The following is a 21,423-nucleotide window of genomic DNA, read 5'->3' as shown; positions in this document are numbered from 1 at the left end:
TGGATGATCCTTGGACCAGGTGGCTTCTCTCCTAAGCCCCACGAAATTGCTGCCAGAGGCCACTGCGCAGTCCCTTTGCCCAGAAACGTGTACTGCTGTAACCATTGACTGGTTGGCAGCAAAACTCTGAGAAAATGTCCTCAGCCCTCTACCTTTCCTGCTCTCGGAAGCCCTAGCAAGCTAGGGACCTCCTGGTTGTCTCAATCCTCTTCTGCGCATTTTTGGCTGCCCAGAAAACACGCAGTCTCCTCCTCTGCATGGCTGGGTGAATTGTAAATCAATGCTGGAACTCTTGCAATCTCTGTGGAACAACCTCCCTCGGGTGGGCATGGATAGTCCCTCGAAGTAAAGGTTGAATCTTCCATGCGGAAAACTCGTGGCTAAACAGCTAGTAGACTCGCTCAGTAGCAGAGCGTACAAAGGTAATTTTGTTTGTCAAATGATAAGAATGCTGGAAAATGAGAGCTCCTTCCCCTTTATCACTTTGGGCCCGCTTAGCCTCTTGTGGGCCCCTCTTTCCACAAGTTCGATTTCCTTCCAATGTATCCCTGGCCAATTTGGCCCCCACATTCCATTAGCTGCCAGAAATAAAGCCGAATTGCCTATAGTTCCTAAGTTTTTCGTGTGGGGTCCTCCTCCTAAGCCAAAAATGATGCCAAAATTGTGTCGCTGCACCCCGTGACTAATACATTTGAGAAGGGACATGACAGTCCTCCCCTCTCAAATGTTGCTTGCCCTCAAGCAACCTCAAAGTCGGGTGCTCCTGTATGTTCTCACCCTCCCAGGTGGCATCCTCATCCGACAAGTTCTTCCATCGTATCAAGAACTCCCGATGGTTCTTCTCCTCAGTATCCTCTCCCTGTGATCCAGAATGGCCTCTGGTTCCAACACCAAATGGCCCTCTTCATGCAATGGGGGTAGATTAGCTGCTGTGGTCACCTGTTGTCCTAGCACCTTCTTCAGGCATGAGACATGAAATACGTTATGGATTCTACTCCCCGGAGGCAACTCTAGCGCATAAGCCACCTCTCCAACCCACCTAGCCACTCGGTAGGGCCCATAGAAGTGTGGCTGTAGCTTCTCGGCCCCCTTCTGTTTCAGCGTAGACTGTCGATAAGGCTGCAACTGGAGGTACACTAGGTCCTCCTCCTCAAAATACCTCTCTATCTTGTGCCGATCTGTATACAGTTTTTGCTGATTCTGGGCTATTGCTAGATTATCCTTGAGAGCTTTGAGGATATCTTGGCTCTCTTGGACCCAGTCTTTGGCCTTTGGGGCCTAGCTGTCTCCGAAAATAACATCAACAAAAGTCAGAGCATCATAACCATAAAGGGCACGGAAAGGAGTCATACTGATAGACATGTGGTGTGTGGTGTTGTAGCAGAACTCCCCAAGTGCAACCAAAGAATCCATGTCTTCCGCTAACCTGTCACATAGTTTCTCAGGTACCCCTCCAACGACTGGTTGACCCTCTCCGTCTGGTCGTCTGTCTGAGGGTGATAACTAGTGCTAGGAGTGAGCTCCATCCCAACTAGCCTGAAGAGCTCTTGCCAAAATCCACCCATAAATCTATTGTCTCTGTCCATCACAATGTTATTGGGAAGTCCATGTAGTCTGAAAACCTCTCGGAAGAACAACTCGGCAACCCGGGCAGTCGTGTATCTAGTGGGGATGGCGAAAAAATGGGCAAATTTGGCCAGCCTGTCGACCACCACATATATGCAATCCTTCCCTTGTACTGTGGGGAGCCCAATGATGAAATCCATCGAGATACTTTCCCATTTCCCCTCTAGAATGGCAAGTGGCTGTAATAGCCTTACAGGGTGAGTCAGCCCCCCTTGTTTCGCTGGTAGGCCTCACACTGCCTTATGTGTTGTGGCACGTCCTCCTTGAGGCCTTTCCACGTGAACCTCTATCGAACAGACATGTAAGTCTTCCAGAACCCCTGGTGTCCAGACAATGGTGAATTGTGAGTTGCCTGGAGTACCCTCTCCCTCAACTGCGAGTTAGGCACAAGTAAATGCGCCCCTTGTAATGGATGACCTCATCCATCACACGGTAACGCTCATCTGCATGTTTCCCCTCCAGTACCTCGCAGGCCTTCCTGCCCTTGGTGTACTCTACCAACAACTGAGCCTTCCAATCTTGGCAAATGCTCATAAGAGATAACCCAGCCGATCTCCTGGATAGAGCATTGACCACCACATTGTGCTTGCCCGGCACATACTCAATATCAAAGTCGTAGGCCTGCACCTTGCTGACCCATCTTTGCTGCTTGTCATTGAGGCCCTGCTGCCCCATGAAATGTCAAAGACTGTTGTGATCAGTTTTCACTCGGAATTGGTTGCCCACCAAGTATTGGCAGAACTTGGCCAATGCATGCATAATGGCCAGCATCTCCTTGTCATATATGGAATATGACAACTCATGCGGTAGGAGCTTCCGACTCTCGAAAGCTATGGGGTGCCCCTCCTGTGATAATATGACTCCAACTCCTATCCCTGATGCATCACACTTCACCGTGAATGGCTGGGAAAAATCCGAAAGTGCCATAATAGGGCAACTTCTCATCACCTCCTTGAGGTGATCGAAGGCGGCTTGTGCTCCCTCAGTCCATGCGAAGGCCCCTTTCTTGGTCAAGGCGGTCAAGGGTGCTGCCAGTTGTGAGAACCCTTTGACAAACTTTCTATAGTAAGTGAAAATGCCCAAGAAACCTCTCAGCGTTGTCACGTCTCAGGGTATTGGCCAATCCCGGATGGCCCAGATCTTCTCCTCATGAACCTTCACCCCGTTTGCTCCAATGATATGCCCGAGATAAAGTATCTCTGTCAATCCAAACTCGCATTTGGAGAGCTTCGCATAAAACTGCTGCTCCTCTAGAATGCGCAGTACTTCCTCCAAGTGTTGGAGGTGCTCCTCCCATGTCCGACTATAGATCAGGGTGTCATAAAAAAATACTAGCACGAACCTCCTCAGCTGCCCCTGAAAGATGTAGTTCATGCAAGACTGAAATGTGGTGGTAGCGTTGGCCAACCCAAATGGCATGACCAGAAACTCAAAGTGCCCATAGTGGCACCGGAATGCTGTCTTCGGGATGTCTTGATCTTGAACTCTGATCTAGTGGTACCTCGAATGTAGGTCGATCTTGGAGAAGTACTTGGCCCCTATAAGCTCATCCATCGGCTCATCAATGCGGGGAATGGGGTACCAGTTCTTGAGGGTCTTCCTGTTAAGGGCTCTGTAGTTGATACACATCCCGAGTGTCCTTCTTCTTCACCAGCACTACAAAAGAAGCGAAAGGACTGGAACTAGACCTGATGTGACCCAAAGCAAGCAGATTCTGAATAGTCTTCTCTATCTCGTCCTTATAGGCTTTGGGGTGCCTGTAAGGAGTAGTGATGACTGCTTGTATACTCGGATCCAACTCAATGGTGTGCCCAAACCCTCTATCTGGTGGCTGACCTGGTGGAATGTCCCCGAATGCTATTGCGTACCTGTCCAGTAGAGCCTGAATGTTGCATGGTGGCGACTATGCTTGACCCCCAACCTCTGAGATCCTTAACTCGATTGCCCATGCAATGTCCCTGTGTCGAAGATCTGCCTCCATCCTGTGGGCCGAAACTGTCAGAGGCGGATAAGACTGCATGCCTCTCAAGACCACCAGTTTGCCATTTGGCCCCATGAACTCCATATCAGGTTTCCTCCAATCTGTCTTGACTCGCCCAAGGGAATACAACCACTGGACAACCATCACCACGTTGGTGTCTAGCATATCGACCACAAAGAAGTGGTCCGTCATCGAGTAGTTTCCCATAACTACTGTCAAGGAGGGCACATATTTGGTACACTGGATGGTACGGTCACCTGGCACTAGGACGGAGAACCCCTCAAACTTTGCTGTGGTGAGGCCCCTCCTTTGGACCAACTGTGCAACTATGACTCATGAGGTTGTGGCTAGCCCCACTGTCCACTAGGATCGACATCCTCTGTCCCTGCACCGTACCTCTGATCCTGAGTGTCAAAAACTTAGGAATCCTGCATAGAGAAGCAAGGAATCCCCTTGATGAGGCAAGGGATGCCCCTCCCTCCCTGTGGAAGTGGTGGTGGTGGTGGCCCTCTGTCCCCCGAACTCTCTCCATCTGTCCCACCACAATCCTGCTCCACCTCGTCCTCCTGGTCACTATTAGAAAAGACCTCAATGTAATGTGTTCTACCCGCTGTGCACCTATGGCCTGGTGCTTAAGGCTCTCTGCATGTGAAGCATAGCTTCCTCCTCTTGAGGTCCTTCCGTGTTTCCTTATCTAGCTTCCCCCTCCCCTGTGTGGTCCTCGGTGGTGGGGGTCTAGTCTCATGCCCCTTATGTGGGAAAGGGGTCAGTGCAAGAAATGGCGCTCTGGTCTTGGGGATGGCCCCCTGCAAGTCTCTGGCACACATCACCGCTTGCTGCAGTGTAGAAGGTCTGCGTGACTTCACCAGTCCACACAGAGGTTCAAGCAAGCCCTCAATGAAGGTGTATACCCTCCTGGCCTCGGACAGATCCGGGACTATCATTGACACACTCAAAAAATTGGAAAAGTACTGCTTTGGGTTACCTATCGGCGCAGTTGTGTCAGCTCCCTGAAAGATGCCTCCGGATCCCTCTAATCAAATCGCTCCACCACCCTCCTGGTGAAGTCCTCATATGAAACTATCTGGGCATGCCCCAAAGTGGTTAGGTCGTGAAACCACCAGTCATGGGCTTCCCCCTCCAAGTGCAGCGCTGCCATTTTAATGGTTTCCTGCTCCGTCATCCGGTTGAGTTGAAAGTATGTGTCCATCTTTTCAACCCAAGCCCTGGTTGTGCACTTGGCAGTGCCATCAAATGTAGAGAAGTACATCCTCCCTATAGTTCTCTGCAGCTCATAGTTTTGGGTCCCCTGTCCTCTGTATCCCTTGTTCCTCTCACTTTGCTTTAGCTTGTAGTAATCTCTGAAGGAGAGGGATTATTTGAAATCTTTGTCCATTGCCTGCCACTCTCTGAAGTAATCCCCCATCTGGGGAGTGTCTTCCTCCCTTGCTGGTTCTGTTTGTGCTATTGGCATGAAAGAGGGTAGTGTAGCCCTAGTGGGCACACTCATTGAAGGGCATTGCGTTGCTGGTGAGGGATGATCGAAACGTTGAGAAGCCCCGAAAGTTTCTCCACACAAAACCCTCTAGGTGTGGCTCTGTCTCGGCTTTGTGATTTGATCTCCTCCAACATGTCTTTCTGCCCCTTGGCCAAGTCGCTCAAAGCCCTCAAGAGGCTATAGAAAGTCGTCTCCTCCTTGCTCTTGGGCTCTGTCATTTCCTCATCTCCGGGCACTGTTTTCCCTTTTTGCTCCGTGTTTGGTGTAATTTCCAGCTCCCTTTCTCTGCTCCTGTACCTTTGCCTCCAGTAAGTGATGTTCTCCGGGTCTTCTCCTCTCATAGGAAACCAACCCCACAACTGAGCCAAGAACTAGGCTCTGATACCATTGTAATGTTCCCAAGTAGGAATTTAAGTGATATTCCAAATAAATAAACAGTGCAACAACATAAAATTAAAAACAAACATTAAACACCCATGAAACACTGTAAATCTGGAACCACTGAGCCATACATTATGAAATATGAGAGCATAAGTACAATATATAAATGAAGTGGTGAACCTGAGCTTGTCTCAAGGACAAGTTGGACTAAACCCAGGTGATGGAATAACTGAGATGATGGCTGTTTAGTTGCTGCACCACTCTGCACTTCGCTGTCCCAGTAAAACTACTGATCTGTTGACTTCAACTTGCTGGAATGTGCCCAAAAACCGCCTAGAAGATTCTGTCCTTTCAGCCTTAGAATCCTAGGACAAAACCCAAAAAAATCTAGAAGGGAATTTCTCTGATTTTGAATTTGGATTTTCGGCCTCCTTGGAGCCCCTCTTCGGCTACAACTGCCAAATTCGATTTGCAAGAAACAACATGCAAATCCACCTGGAAACACCCCTAAAATGTTGCTTTCAATTGTGAGAGTTGACTCCTTGCTCCCCGGATGATCCTTGGCCTGGATGGCTGCTCTCCTAAGCCCCACGAAATTGCTGCCAGAGGGCACTGCGTAGTCCCTCTGCCCAGAAATGCGTACTATTGTAACTAATGACTGGTTGACTGCAAAACTTTGATGTCCTCAACCCTCTACCTTTCCTTCCCCTGGAACCCCCAGCAAGCTAGGGACCTCCTGACTGCCTCAATCCTCTTTTGCGTATTTCTGGCTGCCCAAAAAACACACAGTCTCCTCCTCTGTGTGGCTGGGTGAACTGTATATCGATGCTGGAACTCCTGCAATCTCTGTAGAACAACCTCCGTAGGGCGGGCACGGACAACCCCCCGAAGTAGAGGTTGAATTCTCCTTGCGGAAGACTCGTGGCTAAACAATTGGTAGACTCGCTAAGCAACAAAGCGTACAAAGGTAAATTTGTTTGTCAAATGATCAGAATGCTGGAAAATGAGAACTCCTTCCCCTTTTATCACTTTGTGCCCCCTTAGCCTCTTGTGGGCCCCTCTTTCCACTAGTTCTATTTCCCTCGAACGTATCCCTTGGCCAATTCGAATTATTCATGTGGGTGGCCCCTGTTGTCGTTCTGTATTTTTGAGTTTGAGGGAGTAAACGCATAAGACAACATCAAAACCACTTTGGAAGCTGGGATCTAGCCTTGCCAGCTTCAGAGAGGGATCTCTCTGTAAAATTTAGCTATGTTTGATGTGAATTTTAGGCTAGTTATTACTGTACTGATTGTTTTTGATTGGATTGCTTGGTTGATTAAATTGTTATAATTCCATTGGGCTATGGAGTCTAAAGATTAACTGGATCTACATCAAATTTTAGAGGAGTTTCACAGGGAAAGCTAGGTTGCACTAATTGGATCTTTCAGAAATTTAAATGGATTATGAGATAACAAAAATGTAAGATTCAGTAGAAATTAAGGAGCAATGAAGAATTCCTTAATTTGACTTCAAAAGAAAACATATAAATTACTAACAACCAGAATAGGGTGCTCTAAATAACATATCCTATTCATCACAGTTTCTGTTATGTAATTGAGATTTTCAGAAATAACAGAGAAAGAAAACAATGATCAAACACATAAACTGAAGAAAAACATCACCATTTTGTACACCACATGAATCCTATGAAAATGTCCCTGTATTATTGATGCTTCCAACAACTTCAAAATTACAATTGCAGAGGAAATTATATTTAGAAATCAACCCTTAATACTTCAAATAGTGAAGTATTTATACAAATAATTACAAAATCATTACAAAAATTGTTGTCTCAACCGACAGCGTATTTTTAGCCTTATTCTATCTAAACAATAAAATTTATCTTTAGCATAAAAATAGGCAATGTAGACAGCTGCATGGAAAGGTGGCTCTGTTTTGGTGGATTCGGTTGATGAATCAACCTCAAAACTGTGCTGCACTGTTGTGCTGGCTGTTGTTTTACTGCATCTGAATTACCCTTTAATCTAGTAAATCACATAATTCTTCCCACCTTTTTTCATCTGGTATGGTTAATTTAATTACCCTCCGGTAAATCTCATCAACCTCAATATATTTGGCAAATGTTGGTTTTACTGTAAAAACATGTTTTACTTCATTCTGGATATAGAAATCATTTGCCATGGTTTCTAAAAATGCTCTTGCTGTCATACTGCCTTTTATACCACTAAACTTGACACTGCTTCTGGCCACTTCCTTCATTTTTAGAACATAATCTTCTTGAGTTATCAATTTATCATTAATCACATATATGCTGGGCAGTCCTTTCTGGATTAATGTTTCAATTCTACTGGAAAACATGTTCACTCCCAGCTCTAGTGTTTCACACCTTTCCTCCAATTGATCAATGAGGTTTCTTTTAGTCAAAACCTTCTTGACTTCCAAGATGGTGGCAGCTCTGTCACTAATTCCTAATTCTTCAAGTTCATACTTGTTCTTTGAATTTAGGAATCTGATAATCTTGGAGGCTTCTGTGGGCATATCTCCCAACTTTTCCCTTACCCGAACGACGGTCTCTGGCCTTTTCTATCAATTTTTTCTGTTAAAAAATGATTTGGATGCATGACCAAATCTCATTCATAGAGTTTAGAATACCCATCCAAATGGTTTCCTTGGCTTGGGCCAAGGTCTGACCAATTGATGTATCCTTTTCTAATTTCTGCAATCTCTCCAACAGTCTCTGTGATTTCTGCACTTCAGCTAGACAAGAAGCTTCAACTCTGGCTTTCTATTCTTCTAGAGCTTTGAGTTGTCCATGCAATGTCTTGATTTCTTCTAACTAGATTGACATGTTCTCCAGTGTCTTTGTCACCTGTTCAACACTTGTAGTTTGAGTGGAAGAAGTGGTTGCAGTTGCTATTCCTGTTGCTGGGAGTTGAGTGATGGGTATGGCATCCAGGGGAACTATGGCCATCTTCTGACTCTGTTCTTTCTCTTTTATCATCTTTTGCATTTCTGCCTCCATCTGCCTGATTTGTATATTCTTCTCTATAATCAACGTCATTATTTCAGCTTTTGTGCCTCATTTTCTTCAATGTCTTTAGTCAAGGGATCCTCTGTGGCTGGCAGCTTAAGCTGCTTTCTCAATGCAACAATATCCAAACTTTTCTTCTTGATGATCTCCTTCGCAACATTTACATCTTTAGGATCATATCTTATCTTGACTACCAAATCTTTCAAAGTTTTGATCCTATTATCCTTTGCTGAGGAGGATACCTTTTCCATTTTCAACTGGGACTGAAAGTTGGCATATGAAACCTGCGACTTAGACAATGACATGGAAGTATTAGTTAATGTAGAAGAAATCATCTCACCAGTCTTCTTATGCATCTCCATTTGATCAATGGGATGGATATCTTTGGCGCCGAACTCAAAGGTAGTACTCTTGTAGTTTGCTGATGTTTTTGCATGTGGAATTTGGGCCTCAAGGAAGGTCATTTGCATCTTTCCCTGCTCTGTATAAAAAACTGATAACAATCTGCGTTGTGAGCTGGAGGTCTGCTTCCTAGGTACTGTTCTTAAGAATCTCATTCTTAAGTTTAATCTCTCGAAACCTATCAAAAACAATGTTTTCCTTCTCTTCTTGGACATTCTGTGAATCCAACTTTGTTTCCTGCTGCTTGTAGGTGGTGAGTCTGTAATTATAATGGCAACATGATCTTTTGTCTCCTTTTCAACATCTGTCCTAGGAGTCACTTTTTCCCTTTTCCTGTAATTGATCCTGAACTCTTTGGCCTCACTACCTGTTGTTGATGATGATCCCTCCTCTCTGTGTCTTTTACTTGTTTTCTCCTGAGGAGTGGGAGTCTGTAAACTTGAAGTAGAAAACAATTGTTCTTCAACTTCCTGCAAAGTATTCTTTGCCCATTCCAACTGATTTGCATACTTTTCTATCTTAGGCCTTGAGGTATGGATGTAGGGAGTAGTTTTGTTTTATACTCTTAGCTTGAAAATGATACCCCAAGGGTCATAAGACCATGTAAAACTCAAGCTGAATTTCATTTCTTTAAGAAGTTTGTTTGCTTCTTCTCCTGCTGTGCTGGGATTGCATATGGATGGGCTCACTTGTGTCTTTATGCGAAATTGTGATTTCTTCTTAGCCACCACGAAGTGAATATCATCCGAATTTAACATTTGTTTGATGTATTCTAGGGCAAAAATCCTCATGGGGAGGTATTTTGGGAGTCTGTATGGTGCCAATTCGCATCCATAAACTCTGATTTCTGTATAGTTTTGGTATAAATACCAATCTCCAGTCTTGGCCTGATCTGTTAGATGTAAAATCCTTTTGATATCTTCTCTGATTCTGGGCTGTATGGAACTGTTAAGGATGTTCATAGCTAGGTGAACAAACTTAATAAACTTTTTGTATGAGAATTCTTGCTGCTCTTTCATGACCAATGAAGTCCAAAATATGAAAGGTTGTTGGTTTCCTTCATCATCTAGCTTCTGCATTGCAAATTTGATCTTGTCTGCTTGATAATAAAGAAACATGTAAATTAAAATTGAAATGTAATTGAACACTTACTCTATTGGAAATTTCAGAAACTGCTCATGGAAGCTATCAGCGGAAAATTCACTGAAATTGAACAAAATGGATGGTTTGCTCTATGTGAAAAAGATGGAAAGGAAGCCTAAAATGGGTTAATCTACCCATTGATCAGAATAATAACCCAAAATGTATGAAATTATGGTTATAATTTGTTTAGCTTGATCAAGGAAGATTGAGGAAGGGTATGGAGGGTTCTTCTGGGTAATTGGGCATTTTTAAACAAGAAGATCTCGAAGATTTTGGCTCTTGTAGTGAAATCAAGTTTCTAATAAAGCTGGGTGAGGGCTTCTAAGGAAAAAGGGGTACTGTTTTCCATGGGGGGAGCCAACATCATTTGGTTTATAGATTGGGCAGTAATTGTAAACAGGATGTCATCGGATGGGGCCATAATAGCTCTTTGGTCAGGGACATAACAAGGTTGACATTTTCTGGTGAATTCAAGGGCATGGAAGGTTAGAGGGAAAACGTAATGAGGAAGATTGGACTCCCAGAGTCTAATTTCACTAGTTTTGTCGGCATGTTTGTCCTCCAGCCAACAGTAGAGCTCAAAAATCTCACAGTCGCATTGTGTTTCACTGATCCGATAATCCCTGTCAGCCAAAGGAATGTGATCTAAATCTATGGAGGGAGGGATCAATGGATTGACAGGTTTCTCCTAGGTTTTGCTCTTTGGAGGCATGATTAGTTCAGTGAAAGATAACAGTAATTGACAGGATAGCTTACTGGGAACAGTTTGAAGTAATGAGTTGTCAGGGGAAGGAGACAAAGGGTTGTCAATTTCGATCTTGGTCTGGTTCGACAACTGCTTTGAAAATGATTGCTTTGAAGAAACTTTGAATTACAGGGGATAAGCCAGTGGAAAGGAGAAAAAGGATGGTTCCAAAGCTTTTAAACAAAGATGGGAAGTTCTGTTGGAGGTGGCGCGAGAACGTTAAAGTTTGAACGGTTACCCAGGAAGGTGAATTGAATGCCGAACGGTAATTTCGCCGGGAGAGCATTTAATTGGGCAACGAGTATGTGACGTGGCGGAGGTGGCAAAGTAGGGACACGGTAAAGCGAAGGAGGGGAAGGTGGTTTCCGAGGGTGGTACGTAGTATCGGCTGGGGGGGTGCGAATTGAGGAGAAAGTGCCACGTTAGAATGGGGCCAGGTGGGGGAAAACTGCCTTTTCAGACCCCCCCACCCCCCAACGGTAAAGGTAGGATGGAGAGGGGGGGCCGAAAGCAAATGAGGGCCGTGGATCATGAGGGGAAGAGGATCCTGACGTTATAACAATAGCGTCCTTTAACCAAATATGACAAAACAAAGCTTTGTCCATATGCGCCTTTATTTCTTGCTTTTGAACTTAGGATAAAGGTTAGAAATATAAAACATGTAAAAACACTTTATCCCATCATGCCCCTTTTACAATGTGATTAAAACGTAGGATAAAAGGGCACATAAGCATATTTATAAATCAACTATTTCTGCCTGCCCTTTAGCTAAACTAACATTTTTATTCTTCTAAAGGGTGCACTTAGACTAGCAAATCCATATTTTTTTTTTAATGAAAAATGAAAAACTATCTAAATCTTATCACTTATTTCTCCTATTGATTCAGATTAAACAATTGAATCAATGTCATTTTCTACCTAACTACTGATTTACCAAGATTAAACTGTTTGGCAAATCTTTATTCTCTAGTCTAATTTACAGAAATTTAAACATGTTTAACCATGATTATACTGTATGATTAAACAAATAACTAGTCATTGTGGCATTTTAAACAAGCTACACACAACCTTTATTTATCAATGATGAAGAAAACTATCTATCAGTAGTGGCATTTAGACTTGCAACACTTTCAATATTATTTCTTTTTGTTTCTCTTTCTTTTGATGGGGTTCAATCTTTTTTCTTTTTTTCAATGTTTTTGTTTTCCTCTTTTTTATTTATACCCTCTTTTCATTTTTATTCTATTTTTCTTTTATTTGGAAATCATTTGCAGATTGACAATTATTTACAATATAAGATTTCTGAGATAAAATACTCAATCACCTTGAGATCCTATAAATTATAAGACCCTAACAGCTCCCACATTCCACTAGCTGCCAGAAATAAAGTCGAATTGCCTATAGTTCCTAAGTTCTGCGTGTGGGGTCTTCCTCCTAAGCCAAAAATGATGCCAAAATTGTGTCGCTGCACCCGGTGACTAATATATTTGAGAAGGGACATGACAAATTTCATGTCTTTTATGCAAGCTTTACAACATCCATTTGTGATTTTCGTATTTAAGTAGTTTGGGGATTGTTTTGCATGAGATTTCTACTTGATAAACTCCTAAATTAATCATAGAACATTTTAAACCAAATTTGAATTTACTTTGAGTAGCTATCTTATCCTTGATTTGCTTTATGCATCTTTTTGATGGTGGATTGGGTAGATATTTACGAGGCCTTAGACTTGATTGTGTCTTCCCTTTGGAGTTCCAAGTCTTAGTAGGGAAGCCTCCATTTTGTTGTATTTATCCTTCATTAAAATGAGGGAGGTTGTTGCCAAGATGATGGCTGTGCATTAAGGTGCTGGATTTGGTGATAATAGGATGGACTCTGCCTTCTCACTGCAATTTATAGTTCTACACATGATCATCTTATCTATAGGAATTGGTTATCTTGTCCTATATTTCTGCATTTATTTTTCATTGGTTATGTTCTTATTCTACATGACCATATCCGAGTGTGCAATGGGTACTTGTGCTTAAATTCAGTTGTGTTTTTTTATTTCATTACAGATTTGTAAATTTATTAATTTTCTGAATATAGATGAGTCATGTGTATGTAATAGCTTAAGAAAACAAGGTATGTATACTAAATATATGATAAAACAATAATTCTGGGCAATGTTATTTTCTTGAAGGAAGTTTGTATGGATCAGTATAGCCTTTCATGTTCTTTAAAGTGTCAAAAGCTTTTTCCGGTCTTCATGCTACTTTTAACTGAGATAAGTAATTCACCCAACTGACTTGAGTATGTTTGGATGCATTCATCTCTCATCTATTTCTGCAGCGTATATGCCATCCTATATTGTGTTATCCATGCCTTCTGACCCTTAACTATTTAAAGGAAAACATATGCCTTCCCTTTCCATGTGTTAGCTAATCAAATTTAGGTATATTCTTGCATTATGCATGAAAGAACACAGCTTATTATGGGTTTGTTTTGATAAACCCATACTAAATATATGATAAAACAATAATTCTGGGCAATGTTATTTTCTTGAAGGAAGTTTGTATGGATCAGTATAGCCTTTCATGTTCTTTAAAGTGTCAAAAGCGTTTTCCAGTCTTCATGCTACTTTTAACTGAGATAAGTAATTCACCCAACTGACTTGAGTATGTTTGGATGCATTCATCTCTCATCTATTTCTGCAGCGTATATGCCATTCTATATCGTGTTATCCATGCCTTCTGACCCTTAACTATTTAAAGGAAAACATATGCCTTCCCTTTCCATGTGTTAGCTAATCAAATTTAGGTATATTCTTGCATTATGCATGAAAGAACACAGCTTATTATGGGTTTGTTTTGATCTTGTGGACCATTTTACTGTTGATTGGGCTTTAAGAACTTTTCTTATGCTTAGGAACTTTGGTGTTTTATTTTTTTTCTTTCCCTCTTCAACTTGAAAGGAGCGTTTTGTTTTTGTTCCTATCACTGCCTTGGTTTTCTATGCAAAGCTAAGATTGTAGTTATTATTGAAGATTTATTCATATTTGATTAAAATAGTTCTCTGTTTTACAGAAAAATGAATTGGAAATGTTTTGGATATTGCAGGTGATGTAGTTGTACACATTTTCCTTCCTCCACAACGTGCGTATTATAATTTGGAAGAGTTTTATGGCAATGCTACCCTTGTAGAACTGCCGTTTGAGACACAGACGACTCGTCAAGGATGACACTTGGACTTGACAGACACTTGGATTTAAATGTATTTTGTTACGGAATTGATGATCAAAAGCTTCCTTTATTTTCAGCACATGCCATTTATATAATGCCTGACATCAAGGTTGTTCTACTTGTCTAGATGATGGAAATGATTGATGTGGGAAAAGAATCTGGCTTACAATATATTGATGACATTGTTCACTAGTGAACAATGTTGGTTGTGTTCATTTGGTTTGACCATGTTAATAGTCATATCAATGTTTTGTGAACAGGTGATGCAATCTCTCTAGCATTCATCATAGTAGAACAGAGATGGTTGCAAGTAATGAAAACATCCATCAATGTATTTTGTATGCACAATCTGTTATTGTAATTGATATGTACCAGTCTAAGTCAGTGATAAGTACATTACAGGAAGCTCTCTGAGACTGATCATTGATGAGGAGCATTTCTGTGATTTTCAATGTTCTTCTCCATTTCTTTTGTGGTCAAATTGTAATTGATAAGTACATTTCAGGAAGCTCTCTGAGACTGATCATTGATGATGAGCGTTTCTGTGATTTTACATTTTCTCCACCATTGCTTTTGCGGTCAAATTATCAATAAACATTTGAGGCATTTCCACAATTTTATTGGAAATTCTGGATTTTTAATAATCTCTGGACAAACGATGACTTACAAATGATTTTTTAATTCCCCAATGTTGCATCTGAAGAAGACTGTTAAATTGACATCAAGCTTTATAAATTTAAAACATGTAGGCTTGAGATTTTCTATTGCTGGTCTTGTAAAACTAAGAATTCAGCACTTGTTTTATTTGACCAATGGCTATTTGTTTCATTTTATTTGTGAACAAAGGCTCCTTTTTAATTTTGATTTGAATGTACAGAAAATTTGTTCATCTGACTTATATAAGAGGCTAAATCCTGCTTGTATGCTATGTCACATGACATGAGGACACGTGGCACATGAGTATCCAACATGTGACAGTGAATCCCCGGAACATGACACTGAGCACACGTTATATATATATATATATATATATATATATATATGACAGATTCAATTTAGAAACTAAAACATTTACATGATGATGATACAAATTCAATCATACATTATACATACAATCATCAATGATACAACTGGTGCTTACTATATCAATAACAATAAATTGACAAACACAGAAATGAACCATAAACTGCAGTTTTCTCATTAAATCATCAAAATCAAAATGTATTACATAGGGATTGAGTCCTGAGTCACTGCTACTATAGGTGGGAATGCCAAATGGAAATAATAAATACAAAATAGGATAGACCGTAGATAAGGACAGAATAATCTCATTGGCTGTAGCTCATCAACATCAAAATCAATAACAATACCACCATTACTTTCCCCTACATCCTCCTCTATATTTAATCTAATCTCTGTATTTGCTGGTGTGGAGGATGACCCCTCAAGAGGATCACCATCATCAAAGTGATAGGCTTTTGCACTGGCTCATTAAGATCCATGTTGGCCAATGCCAACTGAACACTATTTTCCAAACCCATATTATCATGAAACACATCCCACATCTTTGTTTTTCCCTTCAACCACTCCCTCTATTTGTAAATAAGACGAAGGTTGGTGTGCACATACACCATTGTTTGTACCCTGGATTGCTCAAGTCTGTTCTTCTTCAAACTATATAGATTCCCATATGTGTTCCAATTCTTCTCGCAACATGAGGATGAAGTAACCTGAGAGAGGATCCTCATGGCTAATTATCGTAGAAGAGGGCATGTTGCCCCATAAGTTTCCCACCAAGCATAGAGCTTCTTAGCTCCCTCGTCTCTAGTCACATTACAACCTGCAAATCTCCCAATGCCAGTGGCAACTCCACGAAAACATCCTCCACTGCATCATGGTATGCTCTATCCTGGAATATCTATTTAAATGCATCCTTCTTCCCTTGTGAAATCTCAATATCCATGTGAAGGACTCTGCTTCAAGGTTCCCTATGAGCCACATGTTGCTGTAGTATTTAGGATTCAATGAGTGAATCAGGTAATGCAAATGTGTGCAATTCTTGTTCCACCTACTAACAAGAATATCCTGTGTGCTGGTGAACGCTGATTTTTCAAGTGCAATAGATACAAACACAATATACCTGAAATCTAATAATTACTCCTAATGATGTTGATATGTTTTAAAATTTTCTAGTAAATGATTAAGCAATTATATTGTAGATATTCAACCATACAAAAACAATAGAACAATAGAGACCACAATGCACAAAGAGAGCAAGACTTACCCTAGGAAAACCCACTAAGGGGAAAAACCCAACAACCTTTTCAATAGAGATTCTTTTGTTCAACAAGAGACACACCTAGACTTCTAGTCAACAACTAGGTCAAAATGACCTTCAACAAATATATGGTAAAATTTGGTCAAACCCTCCAGGTCAAGCCTTCCAATTTGATCCAACAACTTGCTCTTATGATTTTCCCTAGGTTGAATTTCAACCTCCTTGTTTTGCCCAAAAACCCAGAATTTCGACCCTTGTAGTTGCTCGCAAAATTTCAGTCCTTGCAACATAAATTGCCTAGAAAAAGTGCAAACTAGAGAGAGAGAATCCTTCCACACATGCGAGCTAGAAAAGAGAGATGATTTTCATCCTTCTTTTCGTCCTCTTTGTCCTTCTTGTCCTTCACTTGAATGCCCAAAAAATGTCTTGCTTGAGAGAGTGCGGATTGGTGCCATGAGGAGGGAGGTTGAACTACCTTTATATAGTGATATGCCTAGGTCAATTGGGCGTGACTCTGCTTGGGCCGACTTGACTTGGAGGGAGGCCGACTTGACAAATTTTGGAACTAAAATTTCAAATTTAAAAATTCAAATTTTCTACTTTTAAAAACTCTGAATGGACATGACTAAAAAAACGTAATAAATTCAACACTCTCTATTAACTAGGGAGGTATTCATAATGATCTTCATATGATTCGAATGGAAATCCACATATGGTATTTACCCATGTTAATGAACTGAATGGAAATCTACCCATGATATTTACACATGGTAATGTAACCCAAAAATGTTGTAAATAACGAGTCTCTTTTTGTAAAGAGGACAGGGGGTCCAGCACAATGTAGTTGCAATTATCATTTTCTGGTCTAATAAAAGTTAGTTCATGAATTATTTTCTAGTTTGGTTTACTTTTGTTCTTTTCTGGGTGGCAATTACCTAGATCTTGGGTCCTCCCCAAGATCCAGGTCAGTCGTATCAGAGCAGGCGTTTCCTGACCTAAGTTTCTCCAGATCTACAGATCTAATTTGGTGATGATGGTTTCGATTTAATGTAGACTTTGAATGAGTTCTTGATGAGTTCATGATATGCAGATCTAGTTGTTTGATGTCAAGTTTCGGCTAGAAATTTTGTCTGTGGCTAAAAGTGTCATAACTTCTTGGATTCTGTGAAGAATCATGGCACACCTGGAAGGTAAGGATATCGACGATCTGTCCAGGAACCCTGCAAATTACACGGCTCTGATGCTGCTCTGGTTCCTAGAGCATGTAGCTCTCGTGCACTCGAAGCGCAAATCGATCATCCATGACGCTCGACAATATATGTGAGATCTGACGTATGAAAGATGCAGGTGCCTCGCATTCGCCTTGGCCCAGCGCTCCATTGGCCCTGGCACTACGGTTGGGGTGCTCGCACCTAATGTGCCGGTCGCCTACGAGGCCCATTTCGGGATCCCCATGGCGGGGTCCATGCTGAACAACATCAACATCCGCCTCAACACCCACACGATCGCTTTCCTGCTTGAACATTCCAGGGTCGTGGCTATACTAGTGGATCGTGATTTCTTTACGCTTTTGCAAGAGGCGTCGGGGTTGATAGCAAAAAAGAAACGGAGTGGATTCAAAGCTCCATTACTGGTTGTGTACGAGTATGAGACCTGTGACGAGGGGAATTTGATGCGGGCCCTACTTAGTGGAGCCATGGAGTATGAGGACTTCTTGCAGGAAGGAGATCCTAGGTTCAAGTGGCAACCACCCGATGGTGAGTGGCAGAGTATCTTGTCGGGGTATACTTCAGGGACCACGACGAGTCCCAAGGGCGTGGTGTTGAGCCACCAAGGCGCGTATGTTGCGGCGCTCGACGCTTCTCAAACCTGCGAAATGAAGGACGATGTCGTTTACCTGTGGACTCTGCCAATGTTCCATTGCAACGGTTGGTGCTACACATGGGGTATGACAACATTCTCCGATACAAATATCTGCGTGCGTCAGGTAACTGCTCGGGCGATCTTTGCTGCCATAGCCAAACATAAGGTGACCCACTTCGCCGCTGCGCCGGTGGTCTTGAACTCGATAGTTAACTGCGACCCCCTAGATTGAGTCCCCATTCCGCGCGGCGTCAACGTCATGACCACTGGATCGACGCCCTCGTTGGCCGTCCTAGAGAAGATGGAAGAGCAGGGTTTCCGTGTGACACACACATACGACCTTAGTGAGACCTATGGGCTGTCTGTTGTGTGCGCATGGAAGGATAAGTGGGACTCGCTTCCTCCGCGAGATCGAGCCAGACTGAAGGCCCGATAGGGCGTGCGCTATGCCTTGCTGGAGGGGTTGGATGTGGTGAATCCAGACAACATGGCACCCTTCCCGGCCGATGGTATCACCATCGGGGAAATTGTGTTTTGGGGCAACATGATGATGAAGGGCTACCTCAGGAACCCGAAGGCCAACCGGGAGAGCTTTCGCGGCGGGTGGTATCACTCCGACAACTTGGTGGTCAAGCACCTAGATGGGTATATCGAAATCAAGGACCGGTCCAAGGACATCATTATCTCCGGCGGGGAGAATATCAGTAGCGTGGAGGTGGAGAATGTGCTGTATGGTCATCCCAGGGTTTTGGAAGCCTTAGTGGTCGCAAGGCCCGATGAATGTTGGGGTGAGTCTTCGTTTGCCTTCGTAGCCCTAAAAGGTGCTAGGTGATCCCAACGACACTTCCCGCCTACATCTACGAGCTCTTTAATGAGGACCTCAGGCCTGGTGGGACTTCGGAGGAAACTAGGGGCTCTTTAGTGCCAATTCTATGCCCGTGTATGTCCTCCACCTCAATGGTGTGGGATTGACTTTGACCAACGACACTTCCCGCCCATACCTTCTATGTAGCCATGTCCGGGGCCGATACTTAACTCCTCTAGGTGGCTTTGGATTGGCCTGCGGTTCTGGGTAGGCTGATTGCTCTGCTATTCAGGCCAGTCATAGCTATTATAATTTGGATACCGTTGTAGACCATGCCTATTATGCCTTTGACAGTTATTACCACAAGATGAACAGGGCCTCTGGGTCCTGTGACTTCAACAGAGTCGCCACTGTAACCACTACTGATCCAAGTCATGGTTCTTGTATTTTCCAAGGCAATGTTGGTGCAAATGGGACTTCTTCGGTTAATGGTACTATCCTTGGCCATGTGACATTTCCTTTGACGAGGACAAATACTACCTCTTTAAATAGTTTTGCACCCCACCTTCAGTCACAGATTCATCCAATTCTTTTTCCTCTTGTTTCCCTTCCCATTCTGTTTTGGAATCTGCCAATTTTGTCGAACAAAAGCACTATATTATTGATGTATCTTTTTAAGAACAAGGAATGCCTCATTATTTTTTTCAACAAAGGAAGATGTAAATGTAGAGGCTGGATATATCTTTGGAGAGAGATAGGTTGTGGAAATGAAATATTTACATCATCTCATTGGATGGTGAGAATTTACAAAGATAAGCCACCAGATCTCTACCAGATAGATCAACAAGTGATCTCAAGGTTCATTACGGGGTATCTCTATCCTAGAACCCTTGTTCATTATGGTTATGGGTCAACCACACAAGACCCTTTGCCAACGAAGTCCATTTTCTCGGCCACACAATGTTTATTGGAAATATTGAGATGGGAGGGGGGGTGAATCAATATTTTCTTTTAATTATTATTATTACCAATTTAATTCTTCACAATTTAAATAAAGAAATGTATAAGCATAATTTTATTGAATAAAATAATAAACACAATATAAATGTGTTCCAAGCTCCAACTTTGTTTTGATGAGGCTCCGACCTCTAAGGCTTTGACCCTATCTTATCAAGGCACCAACCTCGGATTTAGGAGCACCAACACCAAGGACACCAATCCTTCCATTCTAAGGCATCAACCCCAAGGGCTTTGACCCTATCTTTCAAGATGAATCAGGTCACAAGATTGTCCTCCCACTATCTTCAGCTTCTTGCTTAGCGCGGCCTTCGTCTTCTACATTTTCTTCTGCGTTAGCCAGACCTTCGGCTTTATCTTCTTCTGTTGGACCTTTCGGCTTCATCTTCTTCTGCTGGACCTTTCGGCTTCCTTTTTCTTCCGCTGAACCTTTCGTCTTCCTTCTTTCTACTGTTCCTTCGGCTTCCTCTGTCTCTTCAAGTTCATGAGTTGTGAACTTCTTTATGCTCTATTTTTGTGCCCGAGATAGATACTCAGAACTGAAGCGTTTTAACTCATTTTTATACGAGTTTCACCAATGACCAAAGGACATGTCTATTGGAGGGAGGCCGACTTGTATATTAAAAATATATATTGGAGAGTCTTTTATCCATAGACTTGATTATTCACGGAAACCATATAAGAGCTACTATACCCACATGGAGGTCCCACATGCCACGTCATCACCTTTAATCGCAATCGCAACTTCATGAAAAAATCAGAGTTATTCCTTTAATCTCGCAAACAAATGTTGGTCCCACCTGAATGCACAAGACCGGACCCCAAATAAAATAAACTCGTGTCCATAAACTTCTCGGGTCCACTCAGTCCCAAGTCTTATCGGATTAATTCTTTGTCGTTGATTTCATCATTAATCTGACGGTTGTTGATTCACCCGATCAACAAACCCAATCGCTGATCCTCCACCGTTTGATCAAGGCGCGCTCGATCCAATGGTTCACAATGATATCGGCCGGGGAACTTGCGTGACGCTTAACCGCCTTTACGGAGCCGATAAGGATTATAAATCCTTGATCTATAAAAGTTCGGGTCCGTTTTGAGATTAATGTCCGATCACTTTATGACCCGATATCCATTGGATATATGAGGTCATCAAATCTATGGCCTGCAGGTCTTCAACTAGCACACGGGTTAAAAACAGGCCTAACCCTCGCCGTTGACTGTGACATGATGAGATCGACGGCTTTAGCGCGGGCCTTCAACCACGATCAAAACATACGTACACTCCTAACCTCCGCTCTTCCGATAACTATTGCTCCTGTGACTTCTCTTCACTCTTCTGCTCTTCCGATATGGCTCCTCCGATGTTTTCTTCTTTACTCCTCTGTTATCGCTGTTGCTCTTTTTTCGATAACACTTACCCTTGGGC

At 42.4% G+C, this 21,423-nt stretch overlaps 1 protein-coding gene and 1 pseudogene across 1 annotated transcript in view; both read left to right on the top strand.

Annotated features, from left to right (window-relative positions):
* Positions 1–14,675, top strand: part of LOC149144440 (protein Iojap, chloroplastic-like) — a 93,982-nt gene extending 79,307 nt beyond the window's left edge. The window contains exon 5 of the mRNA XM_089449470.1: positions 13,909–14,675. Coding sequence (XP_089305596.1) covers positions 13,909–14,030 — 122 coding nt within the window. The 3' untranslated portion in view covers positions 14,031–14,675. The remainder of the gene's footprint in view (positions 1–13,908) is intronic.
* Positions 14,676–15,268: 593 nt separating this feature from the next.
* LOC149144439 (acetate--CoA ligase CCL3 pseudogene) lies at positions 15,269–19,568 on the top strand (annotated as a pseudogene).
* The last annotated feature ends 1,855 nt before the right edge of the window (positions 19,569–21,423 follow it).

This window comes from Pinus tabuliformis, chromosome X (genome assembly GCF_031772625.1).
Source record: "Pinus tabuliformis cultivar Carrire ecotype Pingquan chromosome X, CPIR1, whole genome shotgun sequence".
Taxonomy (NCBI): Eukaryota; Viridiplantae; Streptophyta; class Pinopsida; order Pinales; family Pinaceae; genus Pinus; species Pinus tabuliformis.
The sequence above is the reverse complement of the archived record's forward strand: the minus strand, read 5'-3'. Positions and strand labels throughout refer to the sequence as shown.